Raw genomic sequence first — 25,541 nt, 5'->3', positions numbered from 1 at the left:
GGTAAAATCTACTGGAGCCCTGACTTCTACAATTCACTTCTAAATTTAGAAAGTTAATGGGAAAGTGTCAGAAATATTAGGCACCACTCTGTTCAAAAGCAGCACTTCTAAAAGAATTTTAAAACAATCGTCTTTTGACTTCTGAAAATCCATTATTGGAGTTATTTCGACCTCTGAACAACTTCTATTCCTATAGAGGTTATCTATGATATCAAGCAGCACCACGTATATAGTAATCCCCAAAGTAAAAGCAATCGTTACTCTTCTCAACGGATTGAGAAAACCCTGACAAGTTAACGTTATTGTATCCCGATTCCCTCATGAGATTCACATCGCTTTAGTCACCTTTTCCTTATTTCTTTCAGAATATTCTGTGCCCATCTCGCTCCCAGGACTACAGCTTTTGCCCATTTAAGATATGCCTACTTTCTTCTATTTCCTCTGCTTTTAATTAGGCTGGAGACTTCAACATTTTCAACTTCTCTGCCTTTTCAACAAATTTTACACTCCTCCACTCTCATCCCTAATCATCCCTAATCTTCCCTACCCCAACCCCGCCCATTCTAGAACCTGAACACCCCACTCTCTATTCCCAGATCTCTTGTCCTAAAATGCCCTTAGCTTCCCGTGCCCCGCGACACACCTTCCCCACGCTCCCCCAGCTCAGCCATTCCAGAAATTGACAAAGAAGTTGCAGAGGGAGTGCCACTTTTCTGCGCAGTAGGTCTCGGTAAGTTTCGCGTTCTCCTCCAGGCCATCAGGGTCGGGCCGGGTCCCCGGGGTCAGCTCCTTTTCGTGGTCCGAGGCCGCCTTCCTCTTGCCCGCCTTGGCCTTCTCAGAAGGCTTTCCTTGGGGGGGCGCGCTGGGGGGTGGTGGGACCCACGCGGAGGGGCCGGGCGAGCGCCCCCGGGGGCGCGATCGGCCCCTGGCCCAGGGCTTGGATTCCCGGCGGATGCCCAAGGCGGAGGAGCCGGCGGGTGGGGAGCCGTGGGGCACCAGGCGGAGCTCGGCGCGGTGGCCTTTCTTGCCCGCGCACAGGCGGGACCTGAGCGGCGCGGGGTCGTGGCAGGGCAGCCGCTTCTTGCGCAGCCCGCTCAGCACCTGCTTCCAGTAGTGCGCGCGGCGCGCGGGGTAGTCGGCGCAGCGCCCCGGCTCCCCGCGGTAGGCGCAGTGGTGGCGCGCCCCGTCCGGGCCCAGGCAACGCAGTGCCAGTTCGCTGCCCGCCGCGTGTCCAGGGGCCGGGGGCAGGAGCTGCCAGGTGCACGCGTGCCTCTCAGGGCTGACGAAGCGACCCGAAGAGCCGCCCGCGGGACCCCGGACCGGCTCCGTGGCTCTGCCGGCCGCGCCCTTGTCCCCCCCGGCGGAAGCGAGAAGGCAGGTGCCCAGCAGCAGCGGCCAAAGCGACGCTCGCAGCCTCAAAAGACTCATGGCCCCGCGGTGTCTGCACTCTGCGCTGCTTCTCTGGGGTCCCCTGGATGTCACTGGTGACAGGGCCAGGAGCACAGCGTCCCCCAGACCTGCGAACAGAGGCAAAGATATTATTGAGTTGGGCTAAACTTTTCGCCCAAGCCGTGCACCTGCGAAATCTCCCTCCCCAGACTTTCTAGGCGCTGGTTCACCGTGGGCAGCAGCAGTCTGCGAGGGGCACCTCTGGAAAGTTTTCCTGGCAGGAAACCAATTACTGTCTATTGGTTTTGAAACCAATTGAGCGTTGAGATTTTCTTCTTGGTGCAAATGAGGATAGCAAAATGACACCTGATAATTTTCTCTACTCCTTTTCTCCTTCACCCCCTGCCTTCTCGACCTCTAATAAAATCACTTGAGCCTGTTCCTCAGAATCATGCACTTTGAACTTACCGAGTTCTGGGAAAGATGACAGAGCCTTAATTGGGTAGAAGGAAGGAATGGCTGCAAGAAGGATTAGTCTGTTTTAGCAGGCTCCCACTGAATGAACGTGTTATCAATGGGACAGAAGGGGCCTCCCCCACGATGCCCCTCCCAGACTACTCCAGCACTGGGAGATTTCCCACCCACCGCCCCCCTCCCCACACCACCCTAAGAGTATGACAGAAGCGGCACTGTAACATGAAATACAAATCTTGTATTTTGCTCCCAACGTTTAAAATAATCACACAGATTTTACACATTTAATTATCTGAAAATAAAAGTTACATAGAAAGATCTGATATTCAAGAGTTAAATAAAACAAAACAAAACAAACTCTTAATATTCTAAACCAGACACTAATTACACTCTATTTTTCAAATAATTCTGAGTTCTGTATTTTCACCCATTTTTCTGATAGCCTTTTTCATCCTAATAATTTGACATTAATTCTAGTAACTGTAACTACTAATAAATAATTAATTGTCCTAGTTTATTAGCATACTATACTGTCTAGCAGTTCACCCAGGGGTGGACATTTGCACTTTTGATTATTTTTAGGTTCTACAAATAAATGATAAGCTTGTTACAAAAATTGTAAGTCAAAAAATATTTGGATGATAGTTACAAGATAATCTTTAAGAATTAATGTGTTCTTGAATTTTCAAACTTTTACATTTAAACAAAACCATTTTTTTAAATGGGCAGAAGAGCTAAAAAGAAACTTCTCTGAAGAGGAAATGCAAATGGCCAACAGGCATATGAAAAAATGTTCAACATCACTTGTAATCAGGGAAATGCAAATCAAAACTACCATGAGATACCATCTTACATGGCACATATTAAAAAAACTAGCTACAAAAAATGTTGGCGAGGGTGCGGAGAAAAAGGAACTCTCCTGCACTGCTGGTGGGAGTGCAAACTGGTCCAGCCACTATGGAGAGCTGTGTGGAGATTTCTGGACCTACTAAACATAGAGCTTCCATATGATCCAGCAATTCCACTCCTAGGTATTTACCCAAAGGACACAGAAACATCAATTCCAAAGAACACCTGCACCCCTATGTTTTTAGCAGCACTGTTTACAATAGCTAAGCTTTGGAAACAGCCCAAATGCCCAAAAATAGATGACTGGATCAAGAAGATGTGGTACATATATAACATGGAATATTACTCAGCATTCAAAAAAGATAAACACATGCAATTTGCAGCAACATGGATGGCGCTGGAAGGGATCATGCTCAGCGAAATAAGCCAGAAAGAAAAAGAAAAATACCGGATGGTCTCACTCATAGCAGGAATCTAGAAAACTTAAATAAGGGGCCAGGAAAATGAATAACTATAAGAAAGTGAAAATCAAAATCAACAAAAATCTATGAACCAGAGACACTTTTGGGGGGGTGGATGGAGGGAGGGGAGGGATTGGGATCAAAATGGGGGGGTTGAAATTGTATGGGGAATATAAAAATAAAATTTATTATAAAAAAAATAAAACAAAAAAATATATAAATAAATAAATAAAACAGGGGGGGGGGTGGGAATTGTACCAGGACTGTAACCAAGATGAAAATGCATACATTGTGCAAAAATGAAGAATTATGTAAAAAAAAAAATTTAAAAAATTGTAAAAAAAAAACACCATTTTTTTACATTTCATGACATTCCACTGACTTTTTTAAATGTTCTCAGCAATAAAGGTGATCCTTTTTTATTTCCAGAGTTTATACTTCTGACTATAATTTTTTTGTATACAAGGGAGTATTTTCCTAAAGTACCTACTCAAGAAGTCTCATTATATGCCCTAATGTTTTCTATGACAGTATTTTCTAACACTGAACTCCCTTAATGTTGTATTTTAAGTTATAATTTGATAATTACTATAAAAACCCAAAATGTTTTAGAATTAGAAGAATATTTAAATGTTTTAGCCCCTATTCAATATATAGTAGTGTATGCTGGACTAAGAAAGGAAGTTTTACCACTCTGGTGGAATCGGAGAGTTTACCCAAAATCACAGATTTTTTAATGATAAAGCCACATCATCTGACTTTAAGTGATCAATAATATTTACATTTCAGCTTTGTGTTTCACTATCACTTTCAAAGTATGATATGTTTTAATTATACCAATTCAATTTATACTGAAAAACAATCAGTACTTATGAAGTTAAGAAATATTAATGTTTTATAAAGTAATTTATTAATACATTTCACAGATGGACACCCTCTCTTTCCCATAAAACCTTATCTGTATATGTAAAGACCTGGTAAGTAATTACAGGCTTTTTTTTCTATTGACTTGGCATTACTTATTGTTATCATCGGAACTAAATCAGAATAGTTTTTCAGCTAAAGAGTGACATCTTGTGACATTCTGCCTAATTACAATTGAAATTTATTATCTGAAAAGGCATAATAAGTTTTTTTGGGAGACCATGTTTTCTATCAGAAACACATAGCTGTGCTACTCCATGTTGGGAAGGCGTAACTTCTTATTAGAAGGTACCTTTTAGATAATGTGGCAAAATATCCATAACAAAAAAAATTACCTTTTTAATCATTTTTAAATGAACACTTCAGTGGCATTTAGTACTTTCACACTGTGTTGCAACCATTTCCAGCATCCATCTCCAGAACTTTTTCATCCTCCAAAACTGAAACTCTGTCCCCATTAAATACTAACTGCTTAATATTCTCCTCTAACTGGCAACCATTATTCTACTTTTTGTCACCATGAATTTGACTACTTTAGTTACCACAAATAAATGGAATCATAAAATATTTGTTCTCCTGTTTCATTGAGTATAATGTTGTAACTGAGGCTGAATGGTCAAACTGGTCTCAGACACTAAGGGCACAAAAAAGAAAAAAATGTATATCTAAATGTTTTCGCTGATACTTGCTTTTGCAGACATAGCAGAGCCTGGAGCCTTATTAGCTAAACTTGAGCTGACTCCAAAGTTGGTTGGAGCTTGAAACACAAACACAGAAAATGGGGACTGCCTAGAGCTGAGGCAACAGAACAGAACAGAAACACCAAAGTCCAGTTATCTGAAGAAAAAAAATCTCTTCATATTTCATGTATGAACTGCCTTGTGACTAGATAATGAACTTCAACCAAGTATATCTTTGTTCATAACCTGTTCTTTAGTCAATAAAATTTAACTCTTTAAATTTATACAAAGCTAATTAGTGGTGGAAAAGTTTCAGAGCAGGGCTACCTCTGAGAGAGATTTGGGGGGTGGGGGGCTGGGGCTTGTATTGCTCAGGTCTCATCATTAACCAAAAGAATTATCAATGTAGTTAATATTTTTGAGTGCTTATTGTGGCAGTCACTAAGTGCGTTGCATTCACTATCTCATTTAATCCCCACCACACAACCCTATGAGGTACTAAAATTTTCCCTATTTCCCAAAGGAAGGAGCTGATGTTTGGAAAGTTATATACTCCCTTGACACCTGTGTGGTCTCATCACTCTGGTGGTGAGAAAAGACTTAAAAACAAGCTAATCTGACACCAATATATTTGGTTATTACACTATCTCTCACAAATGTATAACACCAAACTTTTCCTTGTCTCCTAAATATCATTCAGAACTATATAATTACCTCTTAGTAAAGAGTAACATTTCAAAACGGTATGTAAGATTTTACTAGATGCTTACTGAAAACCCGCCTATGACTTTCTGTTTGATCTAGTGTAAAACCCAAATCCTGTACAATGGCTCTTTCTACTTAGCCTATTTCATCCACTACACAGCAGACACCTGTTAGGTTTTACACTAGGTGTATCATCTCTACCTGAAGGCTCCCCAGGTCTTCACACAGCTGTCTTCCTTTTGTCATTCAGTTCTCAGCTTAAATTCCTGTTTAGCTTTCTTCTCCCCAATGTAGTCCCTAATCACCCTTTATCCCATAATTCTGGCTTATGTAGCATATAAACATGTGTTTTCTCTTTTTCCTTCCACTGGCATATAGGTTCAACCAGGGTTGGCATCTTATCTGCTGTTTTTTGTTAAGTCCCAAAACAATGTTCAACATGTGGGAGGTGTTTGATTTTAGTGAATAAATGAACATAGTACATAGACAGTAATACCTGCTCATTAGTTTCAGGGATAAATTGAGAAGTCAGGTGGGATGAGACTGTAAAATGTGAAGATACTTGAACATCACAGTTTACCCAGATTTTTCTAGTAGCATATACATTAGCGTCTTACAAAGTGACACAGAACAGGTGCCAATATTTATTAAATGAATGAACTACAGACAAGTATTGATAAAAAAAGAATATCTGGAAGGTGAAGGCCCCAAGTGAGCTCATCAAAAATGTGGAAGGCAACAAGAGCTCCTTGACAAGTATTGATTAAAAAAAAAGAACTACAGTAAATATTATTAGCTTGGATTTTGGGTAAATTACTTAACCTTTCTCAGCTTAGTTTCCTCAGCTATAAAATGAAGATTAAAACTTAGAGGGCTGGCCTGTAAATTATATGAGATAATGCATCCCTAATGCCTAGCACATAGCAGGTACTTGTTAGTTTCTTTACCCTTGCATTAAATACTACTTTATGGGTTGTAAAGCTCTTGTAACCTCTTCTAGATACATGACCTCATTTTATTTCCATACCCATTTATAGTAATTCTCATTTTAAAGACGAAAAACAGACTCAAGGGTTGACACATATTCTTTTCAGGTAATAAGAAGCCAATGGACAAGTTTTATAAGCAGAGGAATGCCATGACAAAAGCAGTGTTTGGGAAGACAAATCTGATGGTGGCCTATAAGGTGGGCTGGACTGAAGAAGTTGGAGAAATTATTACTTTTACTACCACAAAAGTCAAGTTTAAGGTGCTAAGGGCCTGCACTAGGTGACAGAAGAATGTTAAAAAACCTATTAAGCGATAGCCAGATAAGCAAAAAACAAAAAAGGGGGGATGGATATAGACTTTGGGGGGGGGGGATTTTCAATCCCTCTAACTGCAGAACTTCTGGCAAACACGGCAAACCATTTGAGCTGCGTGTTAAATGCCTTTTCCGTTTTACTGATTTCACCCCTCCCAATGGTCCTGCCACCCACCCTGGAGCATTTTATGCTTCTCTGGATCCTAATTTTCCCAGCAGCAGTCTGGAGGGATAAAGGTGGGACGCCAAGGAATTAGAAAGGATTTGAATTTCCAGAACTTCGGCTAAATCGCCTTTCATCCTTTTCCAGGAAACAGGGGGGTCCTTATTTCTCTTCCCCTCCTCGTTTTAATATTAACGACGCTTCCCAGAGGAGCACAAAGACTTTTTCTCAGCACGCGCCGCCAAAAGCTGAAGCAGCCCTCGGCTCCGGCTCCGCGGCGGAGCCCAGCTCCTCGCGGTGGGCTGACGTCATTTCCGGCGCGCTGACGCTCAGTCCGGCGTGCCGACGCCTGCGTCAGCAAAGAGCGGGGCTGGGGGCACCGGGTTTGAAGTCGTGCGGGTCGGAGCACTGTAGCCCTCGGCGCGGTCTCAGACCCCTGCTTCCCGGCCGCGGCGGGGACGAGCTCGGGGAGGCGGCGGGACAGATGCCCGAGGGCCCGCGCCGGGACGCCGCGCGCCGCACGGGCCGCTCCCCTCTGCTCCGCGGCCTGGGCCTGCGCCGCTCGGCTCTCTGGAAACTAGCGTCCCAGCGGCGCGCCGCGTAGCTCGCGGGGAGCCCCGAACCGCCGGCGCCCGGCCATGGCGGTCTCCAGGTGGGTCTCACTTCTGACGAGCGGCCGGGAAGGCGGCCCGGGCGAGGCACGGTCTCCCCTTCGTGCCTCCGCTGCCGGAGAGGAGCGGTTCCATTGTCACCGGGGCCGGGTGCCGTCTTCCCCCAGACTTGGGAGTTCGCCTCCCCGCCGGCCGGGCTGTGGGCTCGGGTTACTCTTCGTCAGTCGATTCAGAACTGTCTTTCCTTTTGAATAGACCCCTTGGCACTTGAGAGCTAGTTTTTCTGTTCCCTCCTCAGGTTTCTTATCTTTGGTTTCTCTTCCCTCTTTCATTTCTAGGAGAGGCTCTTAGTGTTCTCAGGCAGCGTCCTCACCTCCATTTCACCGGAAAACTTGTTAGAACTGTCGAAGTCGGAGAGATTTGAATTACTATTATCTAAGTTACCCTCTAGTTCTGTTAATTTTTTTCTTCTTGACGGCTCTAGGGATATTTTCTTTTCTGACGACCTTTTTCTTTCATAATAGCTTACTTCTTTTGTTTAGCAGTAAACATTGAATCATCGGCGTTGTAATCTTGAGGAAATTATTGTTTTAGTGAGGTGTGCCTTGAGGAAGGCATGGAAGCTGTGTCACAGATCTTACTATTTAAACATTTTGCCAATTAATTGGAAAGTCTCGGAAAGCCAACAAGACATTTGTATGTATAGCTCTAGGAGGGAAGTTCTGCTTTCCTCCAATATCATGGAATGGTGTGAGAACTTTTTTTTTTTTTTTAATTTTAGTGGGCATGTGTACAGGGAAAGGCCCTCTGACGGCAATCAAAAGGATTTACCAAGTTCATTAAGAGTTGATGAGGCAAATTCTCATGGTAATTAGGTGTCTCTACCATAGAGACTGAAGAATAAAATGGTAGTTAAGAAAAAAAGTAGTTTTTCATTCATTTTTCATAATTAGTTGAGCGCCTTCCTTGAGCACGTTGTGTGCTCAAGCTTTATCTGTTTTGCAGGTGAAAGGATAACCCATCCCTCACAGACTCCCCAGACAACTGATGAAATAGTGTGTGGGAGAAGCCCATGGGAGTTGGGTGAAGGGGGTTGCTAGGTATCTGTATTATGAGGCATGTAATTTTTATTTCATAGATTAATTAAATCCAGTGTGAGGACATTCTTATTTTGTGATATATAAAACTGTCTTGAGAGAATACAAGTCCTATTTTCAACTTTTGCAAGTATAGAAAGGTGTGTCCTCTAACTTGTTACCTGCCATGTTAATATAAATATATACATTAGAAATAGATTGATACATGAATGTAACATGTAGATAGGTTATACAATGTTTAAAGGAATAAGTAGCTCTTGAAATTCCTTAGAGCAGGCCTATATTTTCACCCTATTGCATATAACCTAATGGAGACAAAAATGAAAGGTAAAAATGAGCCTAATCTGCTTGGCCAGTGCTAATTAACTATTTACAGAAGTTGAGAGCACCTAAATTTTTGAATGGCTGTGTTAGTTTTGAAAGCTACTTCCGTTCTTGACTTTGGATTTACAAGGGTAGTGTTCTCTTTTCTGTAGATTCTTACTTTGCAAAACGCTATTGAATTTTACTTTAGGGGGAAAAAGCCTGTCATAAATTTATGAATGAGCTACTTTTGTGTGTATTTTAGTATAATAGGTTTGAGGAAAACACCTTTCAAACACCTGTGTTTTGGGGGTCAGTTCTTGCATCAGTACTCTCAATGCTTGCGTTCATCTGTGAATTCATTTTTTTAAATATTTGTTTATTTTATTTTATTTTTGTTGAATACTTGTTTATACAAGCACTGGGTACAGTCAGAAGAGAGGGAGGGTGAGAGAATTCACCAGAGCCAGAGTGGGAAGCAACAGGCAGACTGACGGATACACTGCTGAGGGGAGCAGTGGGTGGCAGGAGAGGTCTGTCGGGCCATGTGGGACCCTCACCGGTGGCCGGGGATCGAACCTGCGCTGCAGAGGCTGCGGGCAGCTTGGCAACCCAGTGCTCAACCGCTGCGCCACCGGGGAGGCCCTGTGAATTCATTTTGAATAGCAAACTTTTGTTGCAAGCTCACCTCCACACACTTAGCACCTTTCTTTACTAGCTGAATTTACTTTTGCTCCTGTTTGTGTATGCTTGTGGAATTCAGACTCATTTTAATATTATGCAGAATAGATGAAAGATGGTTCAAGATAATAAACTTATTTGCCAGAATCAAATGTAGGATATTTTTGCACTATTTTATATCAGTGTGCATAACTGAAAAGAAACTGATATTTTTTAGGACCTTTTAAATCTTTCCAACAGAAGGGAATTAGTAAGTTGGTACCACCATTCCTTCAGTTACCAGTGTCAGAAATCTGGGAATAGTATTTGACTTCTCCCAAAGCTGTCATCAGATTCAATCCTGTCTTATTTCTACCTTTCTTATCTTTCTCTAGCCAATCTTTTTTTCTTCCCATTCCATTTAACACAATCCTATTCTATACCAAGGTCGTTGCTAATATAAGGCACTTGGAACAGCAGCCATTCTGCTCTTCATGCCTCCATGGCATCTCTTTCTAATTTATTCTTCACTTCAGTCATAATATTTGTTTATATGCAAATTTTGATGTTCTTTCTCTTGCCTTAGGATAAATGCTTTCTCTTGCCTTAGGATAAAACCCAAAATTACTTAACAAATATATCTTACTAGATCCTTTTTAATCTGGTTCACCTTTTTAGCTCTATTTTGTGCCAAGTTCTCTCCTCTCCCCCCTTCTTCCTTTTATTTTGAGTCTGGATTTTTATCTTCCACTCTTTACCCCTGGAACTTTTCTGCTTTTCCTCCTTCCAAGCCTTCCTAATTCTGACCTTAGTTTTTGGGTTCATTGCTTTGTTCAAAAAGCCTTCTCTGCTTTTACTTCATCTGGGCTGTTTACACTAATGCGTACTCCTGTCAGTCATAATATTTGTCATACTTTGATTATTTAACTGTTCTCTCCCCATGCCCTTGGTTAACGTAAACTCTGTGAGAAAAGAAAATATGTCTGTGATATTTATCCCTAGCAGAGTGTCTGGCTCTTAGTAGGTGCTTATTATAGTCTTTTAAAATGAGTAAGTTTTAAAATGAATAAGCTTGTGTTTCCTGTTTTAATACCTGTTATGACTTTACCATCATTTATGTATAATAGAACATTCCCAGGGTTTTTTTAGTGAATTTTACTGCAGCTTTCCTCAGGAAGAAAAACTTCTACAATGGCTTAAAATTGGCCAGGATAAGAATTTTATTTTATTTATTTATTCAAAGATTTTATTTATTTATGCATACAAGAGCTGGGGTACAGGCCAGAGATGTGGGGGGTGAGAGGATCCACCTGAGACAGAGTGAGGAACAGAACAGGCAGACTGACTGAAATACGCTGCTGAGGGGAGCAGCCAGCGAGACAGGAGAGGTCTGCTGCACCATGTGGGTTTCTCTGTGGCCGGCCGGGGATTGAACTCGTGCTGCAGAGGCTGTGGATTGCTTCATAGTGCAGTGCTTAACCCCTTGCGCCACCAGTGAGGCCCAGGATTATAATTTTAATTTTCAAAGCCTAATAATAGGTATTTTCAGAACTATTTTTATTTTTTAATTTTATTATTATTATTTAAAGATTTATTTATTTATACAAGAACTGGGGTACAGGCCGGATGCGCAGGAGGGTGAGAAGATTCACCAGAGACAGAGCGGGGAACAGAACAGAACAGGCAGACTGACTGAAACACATTACTGAGGGGAGCAGCAGGTGAGAGAGGAGAGGTCTGCGGGGCCATGTGGGTTAGCTCCCTGGCTGGGTGGGGATTGAACTCGTGCTGCAGAGGCTATGGATAGCTTCATACTGCTGCAGCTTAATCCCTTGTGCCACCAGGGAGGTCCCAAAAAAATTCAATTTAAAAACTATAATTTAGTTTTTTCTCCAGTGGTCTTTGCTATAAAGGTCATGTCTAAAATGTCTAGACAGTAATCATGATTTGACTTTTATTTACAAGCTATACCTTAAGTCTGTGACACAACTTTGCTTTTTTAAATGATACAGTGTTTATAAAGAATTCAGGAAAAAAGGAACACATGCTCTTATGGAAGAAACAAATTGCTACACATAAGCAGAACTTACTCAGTTTTGTTAGTTCTTTGCACTGCTGATACTTCAGAAACATTGTTTCAACTAGCTTATTTTTCAAATAAAAGAAACTTTTACTATAAAATTTTTTGATCTGGCCAAAGTTCTTCTAGTGGGTTCTTCTTTAAGGACAGGGATAAAGATAAAATGATCTTTGGGCCTCCCCTGGTGGCGCAGCGGTTGAGCGCTGGGCTGCGAGGCTGCCTGCAGCCTCTGCAGCCCCGGTTCGTTCCTCGGTTCGTTCCCCGGCCAACGGCGAGGGTCCCACACACACAAAAAAAAGATAAAATGATCTTAATTACCTGTGGGATACCATGGTTTCCTTTTGTTTGCTAGTTCTTTTCCTCTGTTACTTCTAGTTTCCTTATGATACTGAAAGAGGAGACTACTATGGTAAAGATAAATATCAAATAATTCATACTGAAAAAATTTTAGAACAAACTGGGAAAGTAAGAGGAAGCAGTAAAGCATTTCTCATTTCAATTCCTGTAGTAAATTCCTCAGTTTCCTTAGTTTATTCCTCAAAGTAGTTGTATGAAGGGTTCTTTTTGTAAACTTAGGATAAAATACATGCAACATAATACTCAGCCATTTTTTTTTTAAAGATTTATTTATGCATACAAGAACTGGGGTACAGGCCAGAGATGTGTGTGTGTGGGGGTGAGAGGATTCATCAGAGACAGAGTGGGGAACAGAACAGGCAGATTGACTGAAATACACTGCTGAGGGGAGCAGTGGGCGAATCAGGAGAGGTCTGCTGCGCCATGTGGGTAGCTCCCTGGCTGGGGATTGAACTCGTGCTGCAGTGGCTGCGGATAGCTTCATAGTCTGTCTTAAGCCCTTGCGCCACCAGGGAGCCCCAATATGCAACCATTTTTTGCTATAGAGTCTAGATTTTATTTATATAAAAGACAAAATCTTAAGAGGCTATACTTTGTTAGATCAGGCATAGAGGTTGGGAAAAAATGTCCTCAAGTAAATAACACTACTTGATTGTACTTTTTTAGCATTCCTTCAGCAGGTATCTCAGAATACTTTCTGTGTTCAAGGTGCTAGAGATTTAGCAGACAACAAAAATGGAATCCCCATTCTAACTTTATATTCTAAGGTGGGAGTAGGGGAATGTAATTTATCTAGCATGCACCTGACCTTGCCTTTGGTGTAGTTTCACATCCTCATATTGATTCTGTGTGGTATCTTAAGTTAATTTCTTTCTTTTTTTTTTAAAGATTCATTATTTATGCATACAAGAACTGGGGTACAGGCCAGAGATGCTGCGGGTGAGAGGATTCACCAGAGAAAGAGTAGGGAACAGAGCAGGCGGATTGACTGAAATATACTGCTGAAGGGAGCAGCGGGTGAGTCAGGAGAGATCTGCTGTGCCATGTGGGTCACCTTCCTGGCCGGGGATCCAACTGGTATTGCAGTGGCTGCAGATAAATTCATAGTGCAGCGTCCTAACCCCTTGCACCACCAGGGAGGTCCTTGAAGTTGTTTCTTTTGACCGTAACTTTTTGCTTAATATGTCAGACTTAGTACAGTTTTTAAAGATTTATGTTTGCATACAAGAGCCAAGGTGCAGGCCAGAGGTGCCAGGGGTGAGAGAATTCACCAGAGACAGAGTGGGGAGAACAGGCGTAATAACTGAAATACGCTGCTGAGGGGAGCAACTGGTGAGACAGGAGAGGTCTGCTACACCATGTGGGTCACCTCCCTGGCCAGGGATCAAACTTGTGCTGTTCTGTAGTGGCTGCAGATACTTCTTTAGTGCTGCGACTTAACCCCTTGCACCACCAGAGACGCCCCCTTAGTACAGTTTTTATAACAGATATTTATTTTTATTCCCTGTGTAACAAAGTAAAAATTCAAATAGTTGGTATTTTAAATTTTACTATACTTCTGCTAAATGTAAAAAAGAATACAGGGCCTCCCTGGTGGCGCAGCGGTTGACCGCTGGGTTGTGAGGCTGCCCGCAGCCTCTGCAGCTCCGGTTCAATCCCCGGCTGCTCCCCGGCTACCGGAGGAGGGTCCCGCATGGCGCAGACCTCTCCTGCCGCCCGCTGCTCCCCTCAGCAGTGTACTTTGGTCCTTCTGCCTGCTCTGCTCCCCGCTCTGGCTCTGGTGAATTCTCTCACCCTCCTGCGCTTCTGACTGTACCCAGTAATTGTATAAAGAAATAAAGAAATTTAAAAATAAAAATACATCTTTGAAAAAAAAAATAAAAAAGAATACATTACACAGTGCATAAACTTGATCATTCTCATTTATTTATTTATTTTAAAGAGGCATGTTTTATTTATTTAGTTAGTTTATTTATTTATTTATTTTTATGCATGCACTGGGTACAGTCAGAAGCACGGGAGGGTGAGAGAATTCACCAGAACCAGAGCAGGGAGCAGAGCAGGCAGAAGGACCAAAGTACACTGCTGAGGGGAGCAGCGGGCGGCAGGAGAGGTCTGCGCGCCATGTGGGACCCTCCTCCGGTGGCCGGGGAGCAGCCAGGAATCGAACCGGCACCGCAGAGGCCGCGGGCAGCTTCCCAACCCAGCGCTCAACTGCTGCGCCACCGGGGAGGCCCTTGATCATTCTCTTTTAAAGTTACATACCCATCCATGTGAAGTACTATGTCAGTTGACCTTCCACAATTTTTTTTTAAAGATTTATTTATTTATTTATACAAGCACTGTGTACAGTCAGAAGCGCGGGAGGGTGAGAGAATTCACCAGAGCCAGAGCGGGGTACAGAACAGGCAGACTGACTAAATACACTGCTGAGGGGAGCAGCGGGTGGCAGGAGAGGTCTGCGCACCATGTGGGACCCTCACCGGCGCCCGGGGATCGAACTGGTGCTTCAGAGGCTGTGGGCAGCTTTGCAGCCCAAGCTCAACTTCTGCGCCACCAGGAGAGGCCCACGCAATTTTTTTTTTAAAGATTTATTTATTTATGCATACAAGAGCTGGGGTACAGGCCAGAGATGCAGGGGGTGAGAGGATTCACCAGAGACAGAGTGGGGAACAGAACAGGCAGACTGACCGAAATATGCTGCTGAGGGGAGCAGCAGGCGAGACAGGAGAGATCTGCTGTGCCATGTGGGTTGCTCCCTGGCTGGCCAGGGATTGAACTCATGCTGCAGAAGCTGCAGATTGCTTCATAGTGTGGTGCTTAACCCCTTGCGCCACCAGGGAGTCCTGACCTTTCACAATTTTTCAGAGAGATTAAATTCTGAAAATGGAAATAGGTTGAGGAAATACATGTCTCACACCCTTTTCCCCCATTTTTTATTTGTTTTATTTATTTTTTAAAAAAGCATTCCCTTTTTTTTTTTTTTTAAAGATTTATTTATTTATTTATACAAGCACTGGGTGGTACAGTCAGAAGTGCGGGAGGGTGAGAGGGTGAGAGAATTCACCAGAGCCAGAGCGGGGAGCAGAACAGGTAGAAGGACCTAAGTACACTGCTGAGGGGAGCAGCAGGCAGCAGGAGAGGTCTGCGCACCATGTGGGACCCTCCTCTGGTGGCCGGGGAGCAGCCGGGGATCAAACCAGCGCTGTAGAGGCTGTGGGCAGCTTTGCAACCCAGCGCGCAACTGCTGTGCCACCGGGGAGGCCCTTTTCCCCATTTTTAAAAAATTTATTTATGCATGCAAGAGCTGGGGTACAGGTCCGAGGTTTGGGGGGTGAGAAGATTCACCTGAGACAAAAGTGGGGAACATAACAGGCAGACTGACCTAAGTACACTGCTGAGGGGAGCAGCGGGCGAGTCAGGAGAGGTCTGCTGCGCCATGTGGGTTGCTCCCTGGCCTGCTGGAGGATGGAACTAGTGCTGCAGAGGCTGTGGACAGCTTCATAGTTTGTGTCTTAACCCCTTGCACCACCAGGGAGGCCATTTTTCCCCATTCTTGAATGACGTTGGAGGGAAATGCAACATATATGAACAATGAAGTGATAACCTAGTACGTGTTTTTATTTTTTTTTTAAGATTTTTATTGTTTTATTTATGCATACAAGAACTGGGGTGTAGGCCAGGGGTGGGGGCGGTGAGAGGTTCACCATAGTGGGGAGCAGACCAGGGAGATGTACTGAGATACACTGCTGAAGGGAGCAGTGGGCAAGACAGGAGAGGTCTGCTGTGCTTTGTGTGTTAGCTCCCTAGCTGGGGATCAAACTCATGCCATGGTGGCTGGCAATAGTTTGACAGTGCTGAGGCTTTAATCCCTGCGCCACCAGGGAGGCACTAGTACATGTTTTATTGTCAAATTGCATGTTTTTTTCAGTTTCTTTTTGTATCTTTATGAGTTATAGTGCAAACAGATAAAGAGAAGAGGGGTTAGGTTGCAGCTGCCAGCATAACTGCTATAACTTCCATGTACTCTTTCTGTTTTCAAGTTTTAAGGGCAGTTACCTGAAATCATATATTGGTAAACTAAACATAAATAATGTCTTGTGCAATTGTCTCTCTGAATTAAAGTTCAAATTGAAAGTGGGCCAGATTTTCTTATCAATAGATTCATAACCAGTAGATGTTATCAAATATAATTCCTGTGCGTTTTATTCACTTTGTTTTTCCACAGTCTTTGGTTCAGCTTCCATTCAGCTGGACATCTGTTACCTCTTTCTCCATCTGTCTGTCCCTCAGAGAATGAAGAATAACATTTTTTTCCTACTAGCTATTCTGCAAGGGAGGGCTTAGCCAAAAGAAATATTGTGGTAAGTATTGTGTTCCCTAAGCCAGTCCTTTTAAATTCCTTTATCTTCTGACCACCTACCTTCCTTCAGACCTCTCCCTCACTAAAGTCCCTGTCTGCCCTCCAACATAATACTGACTCTGTCTCATACCCTTTATGCCTCCCCCACCAGTTCATTATACCAGCCTTTTCCTTTGTGGCCTGCCCCTGATGCTTATTCTGCTTGCCTCATAGCTGGCTGCCCTGGGATAACAGGTAAGACAGCCTTCTTGGCAGATCCTGGTCTGTCCAACTTTTTGTTCTTGCTTTTGTGTGGTGTCTGATATGCTGTCCTGGAGAAAGGAATGAGAACTGCAAAGGAGGCTTTGAGTCAACAGGACTGAAGAAGCATTCTTGTGTCCCTTGTGTCGCCATTTCTCTATTCAGGGAGTCAAGTTTGGCTATCACCAAAGTGGAAATTGTGAGAATAATTGGCCCTGGAATTGGATGAGAGCGTGAGCTGATCTGTTACCCTCAGAGAAGTTGGCTGGTGGGGAAACAGAAGTGATATGATATGGCAATCAGATAAAAACTTTGCAGAAAGGAGAGGCAAGGGGAAATATGTGGCTGTGAGATAGAATCAGCATTAGGTTACAGAGGAGTGTGCTTCTGATGAAGCTTGGTAGCTGGGGATTAAAGGAAAGTTTAGGAAGGTTGGGATTATTGAAGGAATATACTACCTACTACATGAACTCCTGCTGGTTGTTTGGAGCATATGTGACTGCCTTGATGTGCAGAATGTTGAAATAATACTATGCTGATCTTGTCCCTTATTGAAATGTCACCTTAGCATCAATTCCATTATTTTATAATGTATTTTTATGTAATATAGGTATTATAGGTTAAGATGTTTCTCAAAGAAAGTAAAAAAAAAAAAAAGAAAATTGTATTATAGCACACACATTCTTTTTTTTTTTTTGCAGAAGATATTTTTATTGTTCAATCCTTCCTTGACTAGATTTTTTTTTTATAAATTTTATTTTTACATTCCACATACAATTGCGACCCCCTTATTTTGATCCCAATCCCTCCCTTCCCCGCCCCCCACCCCCCCATAGAATGTCTCTGGTTCATAGTTGTTTGTTGATTTTGATTTTTACTTTCTTATAGTTATTCTTTTTCTTGGTCCTTTATTTAAGTTTTCTAGATTCCTGCTATGAGTGAGACCATCCGGTATTTTTCTTTTTCTTTCTGGCTTATTTCTCTGAGCATGATCCCTTCAGCTCCATCCATGTTGCTGCAAATTGCATGTATTTATCTTTTTTGAATGCTGAGTAATATTCCATGGTGTATATGTACCATATCTTCTTGATCCAGTCATCTATTTTTGGGCATTTGGGTTGTTTCCAAAGCTTAGCTATTGTAAATAGTGCTGCTATAAACATAGGGGTGCAGGTGCTCTTTGGAATGGATGTTTCTGTGTCCTTTGGGTTTAAATACCTAGGAGTGGAATTGCTGGATCATATGGAAGCTCTATGTTTAGTAGGTCAAGAAATCTCCACACAGCTCTCCATAGTGGTTGGACCAGTTTGCACTCCCACCAACAGTATAATAGCACACACATTCTTTGGTTAAAAGTGGTTCTTAAACTTGTACTCAAGAAACTTGAACTTTCTTTCTTTTTTTTTTTTTTTTAAAGATTTATTTATTTATACAAGCACTGGGTACAGTCAGAAGCGCGGGAGGGTGAGAGAATTCACCAGAGCCAGAGCTGGGAGCAGAGCAGGCAGAAGGACCGAAGTACACTGCTGAGGGGAGCAGCGAGCGGCAGGAGAGGTCTGCGCGCCATGTGGGACCCTCCTCCGGTGGCCGTGGAGCAGCCGGGGATCGAACCGGCACTGTAGAGGCTGCGGGCAGTTTCACAACCCAGTGCTCAACTGCTGCGCCACCGGGGAGGCCCAAGAAACTTGAACTTTATTTCTAATTTTAGATACAATAAATACCAGCTGTTCATAAATACTTGAATACTGTGCAGAGTATTGTAGGGATAAAAATAATTATTGAAGGAAATAAAGGCTAATGAGTATGACATTACATGATAAATAAGATAACACAAAACAGAGCACAGCAAATAGGAAAATGGCTATTCAAGATGAGAATTCATGTGGATTTTTCAGCAGAGGACGTAATCTGTTTTGTATAGTAGTCTGGGATGGTTACAAGAGGGTAAAGGACTGTAACTGAATCTTAATGTAGTTGAATCAAGAAAAAATATTCCAAGTAGAATAAACAGTATAGGCAAAATCGTGGAAATCTCAAAGTCCTGTGTTTTCGAGATACTTTTTTGTTTTTGGTTACTATATGGTAGGTAAGGCTGAACCATTGTAAGATAGTAATTTGATTAAATGAGCTTTAGGAAGTAAAAGTGGCAAGCAGATCACATTATTACGGGATTATGCTCACCAGGTAGTGGGAAGTGTGGCAGTGCTTCCAGGTGACTTGATTTTGGGATTATGTGTACTGTGCTACAGTTTAAACAAGTAACAATACAGTTTCCTAAGGGAGAAACTGTTGAGTTGACAGGACAGGATTGAATCTGAGAGAATGTTCATTTAAAAGTGGTAGAAGTAGGGAAACCAAGGAAAGAATTACGAGATTAGAGAAGGATAGGATGATATAATGTGAAAATTTCAGAAGCAAAGTAATAAGGATGGGATACTTGACATCAGATGTCATAAAAAAGTTAAGATTGGATTTACAAAAAAAAACAGATTTGGGGCCATCCCAGTGGCGCAGCAGGGCGAGCACTGCACTGTGAAGCTGTCTGCAGCCTCTGCAGCGCGGGTTCAATTCCCCGCTGGCAAGAGAGATACCCACATGGCAGATAACTACATGGCACGGGAAACCTCTCCTGCTGCTCCCCTCAGCACTGTATTTTGGTCAAATCTGCCTCTTCTGCTCCCCACTCTGTCTCTGGTGAATCCTCTCACCCTCCCATGTCTCTGGCCTGTACCCCAGTTCTTGTATAAATAATAAATATATCTTTAAAAAAAATGGATTTGGAGTTTACAAGTTTACTGGTGACCATCAGGTGTGCTGTTTCGGTACTGTAGAAGGATAGAAACTTGATTTATAAGGATTAAATTGAATATGATAAGGGAATCAAAAGAAGTGGTTTTAAACATTTGTTTAAGGTGTAGCAGTTTAAAAATGTTCTAGATGATGGAGATCAGGCAGTTCATTTTGTGATTACAGGATTATAGGTAGACCTGTGCATTTTTGAAGATAGAAGGAAATGCAATAAATTAATAAGGCATGACTTAAGGTATTGGATTAAGGATGATTATATGAGGATAGGACAAGATAGTAACAAGAAAACGATGAGGCAATATCTAAGCTTAAGAGACTCACTCTAAGAAGAGAACTCTCTTCATTTGAAATAGAGGATAAGTGCAGAGATCACTTTTGAGGTAGTGAGGAGAGAACTTCAGATAACTTGTAGTCCATAGCCTAGAGATCTATTCATTGAAGTAGTCCATTATTATTATTTTTTTTAAGATTTATTTATGCATGCAAGAGCTGGGTTGTAGGCCAGAGGTGCAGGAGGGTGAGAAGATTCACCAGAGACAGTGGGGAGCAGAACAGGTGGATCCACTGAAATACACTGCTGAGGGGAGCATTGGCAAGTCAGGAGAGGTCTGCTGTGCTATGTGGGTTAGCTCCCTGGCAGGGGATTGCTTCATAGTGCTGAGACTTAACCCGTTGTGCCGCAAGGGTTTCCTTTTTATCCAACAGTTAAGCATTTCATTCCTTTTTAAGGAATAGGGATTGATAATTGGGACTTGAGGGAAGTAAAAATGATTGTGGAAAGCTTCAAAAACTGTCAGTTTTCTATAATTCTTTACATATGGATTTATAAACAGGTTAATGTTTTCATTTCCTTTGAGTCTTCATTTTGCAGTCAACTTTGCTTTTGGTCACAATAAGCAGAAACTACATCATGGAAAAAGAATAGTGAAGTAGTTGATATTTTTCTGCAGGGAAGTCTGAAGAACTTGGTATTTAAAAAGTGAAAGATAGGAAAAACATGTTACATGAGGAAAAAACACACACACACACACAAAAAACACACAGTGATATAAAGCTCTAAAATATGGTTAAATTAACTGATTTATTCTCCAAAATAAAAGATTAAGGGAAATTAAGTGAGGTTCCCCAAATCATTTAACAAGTGATAGAACTAGGACGTTTAAAGGTCTCCTAATTTAGAATTTAGTTTCATTTTACCATTCCTTCCTATATATAGGAAAGTACTAGATCTTTGTGAACACTATGCATTATGCAGTAGAGTCCAACACAGTTATAAAGAACATATGCAACATGTACAGATGAGTCCATTGTAGCATAAATATGATCTTACAGTAACGAAACACTTTTGATACTTTTGCCTGTCATAGAATATATATTTGAAATGAATATTTGTCTTGAAACTTACAGAAAGTTATATGTTTAGGTTTAGATATCTTGAGTAGAGACATTCAAAATCATCATCATGTCACTATGCAGATATTTGTTGAGAAGGTTTCAAAAGGGTTTCTCATGAACTTTTTTTTTTTTTTTAAAGATTATTTATACAGGAACCAGGGTACAGGCCAGATGTGCGGGAGGGTGAGAGGATTCACCAGAGACAGAGTGGAGAACCATACAGGGAGACTGACTACGCTGCTGAGGGGAGCAGCAGGCACAACAGGGGAGGTCTGCCACACTGTGTGGGACCCTCGCTGGCCGACAGGGATCGAACTGGCGCTGCAAAGGCTGCGGACAGCTCTATAGTGCTGCATTCAACTGCCTGCGCCACCAGGGGAGGCCCATGAACTTTTTTTAAAAAAAGATTTATTTATTTATGCATACAAGAACTGGGGCACAGGCCAGAGTTGTGGGTTGTGGGGGGTGAGAGGATTCACCAGAAACAGAGTGGGGAACAAAACAGGCAGATTAACTGAAATCACCACTGAGGGGAGCAATGGGTGAGATAGGAGAGGTCAGCTGCGCCATGTGGGTAGCTCCCTGGCCGGGGATTGAACTTGTGCTGCAGTGGCTGCAGACAGCTTCATAGGTTGCGTCTTAACCCCTTGCGCCACCATCCAGGAGGCCCTCTCATGAACTGTTAACATCACAACCGATTTTGTTTTATTTATTTCTTAAAAAAGATTTTTATTCATTCATTCATTCATTTATACAAGCACTGGGTACAGTCAGAACCACGGGAGAGTGAGAGAATTCACCAGAGCCAGAGTGGGGAGCAGAGCAGGCAGAAGGACCGAAGTACACTGCTGAGGGGAGCAGTAGGCGGCAGGAGAGGTCTGCGCGCCATGCGGGACCCTCCTCTGGTGGCCGGGGAGCAGCCAGGGATTGAACCGGAGCTGCAGAGGCTGCGGGCAGCTTCGCAACCCAGTGCTCAACCGCTGCGCCACCGGGGAGTCCCAACATCACAACCGATTTTAAAGGCAAAAATAAGTTAAAGGACATTCTGGGAGTTATGTTTGAGTTGGGTGAGGGAAATAATTTTATGGGGAAAGTATTTGGAATTTGCTTAATCTTTTTTATGAATAACTGTCAAAACATTTTTTTTCTTTGTCCCACTCGCTCTGAGTCACTGTCCCCCACATCCTGTAGCAATAACTGATGAATGAGTGAGTAAAAGCAAATATTTAGATAGTCCTGAATGAATAAAGAGAAGAAAATACAGTGTCGAATGGTGGAATGTACCTATGCAGAGTGTATGTATAAAGAACATTAATTTTGGCATGTCTTACAAAATTAATTTTTTTTATAAACAATCTGCTGTTGCAAAACAGTAAAAACTGGAAGCAAAAATTGGGTTGTATGGCTGTTTTTATGTCACGGGTTTTCTTTGCCTCAAATATTTTTTGTGAAATACATTCTTCATACACACCCTTAATTATAAAATTCGAACCTTGCCTCTTTGTGTTTTGTTCTGAAGCATGAGAATTTTTCATAGTACTTTGAAAAATAGCTATTTTAGTTAGGTTTCTTAACAGTTACAATGATTTTGTGCTTATTAGTGACTGGCTAGTTTGATAACTACTATCAAAAAAAAAAAAAGAAAAAGTAAAAAAACCCGCCCATTTCATTTGCCCTCTTACAGATTTACCTTTTCTTATAAAAGACTTTCAGAACTTTGCTGTGTAATTTTGTAGCTCTTTGTGAAAGAAAGAGAATCCCAGAAGTAAAACCTGAACCTCCTTGTTGTTTATAATGTTCATGCTTAGCTTTGGGGGCTTGCTTGCTTTCTCTTTCTCACTAGATAAAATTTGAAGCTATATTCACTAAATTGCTCTTCATATAGGATTGGTCACAGTCAGTATATCCTTAACCCTTATAACCCTGTCTTGTTTTTTTCTTTTTTTTTTTTTAAGAGGCATGCTTTATTTATTTATTTGTCAGTTTGTTTGTTTGTTTGTTTATACATGCAATGGGTACAGTCAGAAGCGCCGGAGGGTGAGAGAATTCACCAGAGCCAGAGCAGGGAGCAGAGCAGGCAGAAGGACTGAAGCACACTGCTGAGGGGAGCAGCGGGCGGCAGGAGAGGTCTGCGCGCCATGTGGGACCCTCCTCCGGTGGCCGGGGAGCAGCCGGGGATCGAACCGGCACTGCAGAGGCTGCAGGCAGCTTCGCAACCCAGTGCTCAACCGCTGCGCCACCAGGGAGGCCCAACCCTGTCTTGTTTAAAGCACTCTTTATTCCATACATGAAGACACCTTCCTTTTTGCTTGTGACATCCTCTTTGTCTCATTGAGCCTGATGGGGGTGGGGAATAGATCTTTATGTTATGTGGATGATTGGTGGTAGTGATTTTGCCTTTCTAAAACCAAAGGGCAGAAGCTCTCCTATACGGGTGCTTCTCTTCACTGACCTCTCCCTTTGCAAAAGCAGCAATGGCTGCCCTCCTCCCGCAGCTGCCCACCTGTGTCTGTGCAGGCCTCTTTTTCAGCAAACCTGTCTCTTACCCAGCAGCTCTTTTCTGCCCGCTTTTGTCTGTGCAAGAGTCCTTTACTCTCCTTTTCCTTTTTATAATAAACCTGCCATTTTGTATAGATATAAAAAAAAACCACAAAGAATTTTCTTGTATCCCAGAAACTGATTCGGTTTTGCATTTCCACTTTTTCCAGGTATAAGGCATCGTGATTTTATTCCAAACTTTATTCATTGGATAGGTAGCAGAACTAGGATTTGAACTGTGGTTATATGGGATTTGTACAATATGCAATATGCCTTTATAAACTTTCCTCAGAGATCATATTTATTGCTGTTTCTATCATTTCTATACAAATGACTCATATACCTATATATCTTTAGCTTCAACTTTTTATTATTATTTATTTATTTTAAAATATTATTTATACAAGCACTGGGTACAGTCAGAAGCACAAGAGGGTGAGAGAATTCACGAGAGCCAGAGAGGGGAGCAGAGCAGGCAGAAGGACCAAAGTACACTGCTGAGGGGAGCAGCGGGCGGCAGGAGAGGTCTGCACACCATGTGGGACCCTCCTCCGGTGGCCGGGGGGCAGCCGGGGATCGAACCGGCGCTGCAGAGGCTGCGGGCAGCTTTGCAACCCAGCGCTCAACCGCTGCGCCACCGGGGAGGCCCCTTAAATAAGAGAAATGATAGATTTAATCAACTGAGGAATAACTTCCAACTTTCTCTTGAACTTCAAGGTCTCTATTCCAGCCATCCTTTTTGGTCTTGCATAGCTATAGTAAATTTGTTATCTTTTCCCATAACTTTTTCTCTTCTAGTTCTTCCTATTTCTTTATTATTATTATTTTTAAATCTTTAACTATATTTAATTTTAAATTAATTTAAATTTAATTTTTTAAAAGATTTATTTTTAAATCTTTAGATAATATTTTTAAGTTTTTAGAAACTGGGGTCTAGGCCAGAGGTACTGGAGGTGAGGAGTCACCAGAGACAGAGTGGGGAGCAGAATAGGCAGATCTACTGAAATACACTGCTGTTTCCTGTTTCTTTTCATTATCTCTTCACTTCCTTTTTTTTTTTTTAAAAAATAGAGTTATTTATGCATACAAGAACTGGGGTAAGGCCAGAGATGTGGGGGGTGTGAGGATTCTTTAGAGATATAATGGGGAACAGAATGGGCAGATTGACTGAAATACACTGCTGAGGGGAGCAGCAGGTGAGTCAGGACAGGTCTGCTGCGCCATTGTGGGTAGCTCCCTGGCTGGGGATTGAACTTGTGCCACAGTGGCTGCAGATAGCTTCATAGGTTGCATCTTAACCCTTTGCGCCATCATAATTACCTCTTTACTTTCTAAGATTCAATCAGAATCCTTTTCATTTCATTGATGCTTCAGTTTACTTACTATATCATGTGTATTTTACTTCTGCAGCATTTCTCCCAACTTCTTTTTGCCATGATTATGCAGCTCTGCACTTTTAGCCTAAAATTTTCTAAATGTTTCATTTTACTTTGTTTCACGCTGCTGCCAGATTAACCTTCCTAAAGCATAACTCTTTCCTGACCTTCATAGACCATCATGGTTGAACTATATTTTCAAATGTTTGTATAGTAGGACTCTAGCTACTTCTATAACTGTTATCTTCTTTTGTTCACTTAAGTGTACCCTGGATTACAACTAAGCTGTGTTATTCAGTTCTCTGAATATAGTTTCCATTCTTACAGCTGTACTTTTGTTAGACCTTATACCAAGTATATACCTTCTCCTTTTCACCAACTAATTCTCTACCACTGTTGAAATCGTACTCTTATCATTAAGGTCCATCTCACACCATTTCTTTTATGAAGCCTTTTCAGTATCACTCCATTGGGGATATAGAATTTACTTCTTTTATTCCCATTCCTGAAAACACTTTCTATTTCTTATCTAACACTGTACATTTATTCTAATTATTTGTGTACTTGCCTTACTCGCCCCATCTCCCCATACCAAATTCCTTGAGAGTAGAGATAGTTATCTCCACCAACCCTAGCATTTGTTCATAGATGCCCAAACATTTATGACCCAGACTTATACCTATGAGGAAACATGTTTCAGAGTAACCATTATATTTTCACTTTAGGCTTGACCGTCTTTTTATTTTACTGGATACTGGCACTACT

At 42.1% G+C, this 25,541-nt stretch overlaps 2 protein-coding genes across 2 annotated transcripts in view; one reads left to right on the top strand and one right to left on the bottom strand.

Moving 5' to 3' along the window:
- Positions 1 to 663: 663 nt before the first annotated feature.
- FGFBP3 (fibroblast growth factor binding protein 3) lies at positions 664 to 1,428 on the bottom strand (the record flags this gene model as incomplete). The annotated part of the gene is made up of 1 exon (XM_084245112.1): positions 664 to 1,428. The coding sequence occupies one exon, from the start codon at positions 1,426 to 1,428 to the stop codon at positions 664 to 666; it is 765 nt and encodes a 254-aa protein (XP_084101238.1).
- Positions 1,429 to 7,432: 6,004 nt separating this feature from the next.
- Positions 7,433 to 25,541, top strand: part of BTAF1 (B-TFIID TATA-box binding protein associated factor 1) — a gene marked incomplete at both ends in the record, with an annotated part of 76,752 nt that continues 58,643 nt past the window's right edge. The window contains 2 exon segments of the mRNA XM_084244664.1: positions 7,433 to 7,549; positions 7,553 to 7,600. Coding sequence (XP_084100790.1) covers positions 7,433 to 7,549; positions 7,553 to 7,600 — 165 coding nt within the window.

The sequence above is a fragment of the Talpa europaea genome, assembly GCF_964194135.1.
Source record: "Talpa europaea genome assembly, chromosome: 10".
Taxonomy (NCBI): domain Eukaryota; kingdom Metazoa; phylum Chordata; class Mammalia; order Eulipotyphla; family Talpidae; genus Talpa; species Talpa europaea.
Note: the sequence above shows the minus strand (reverse complement) of the source record. Positions and strands in the feature narration are given on the sequence as shown.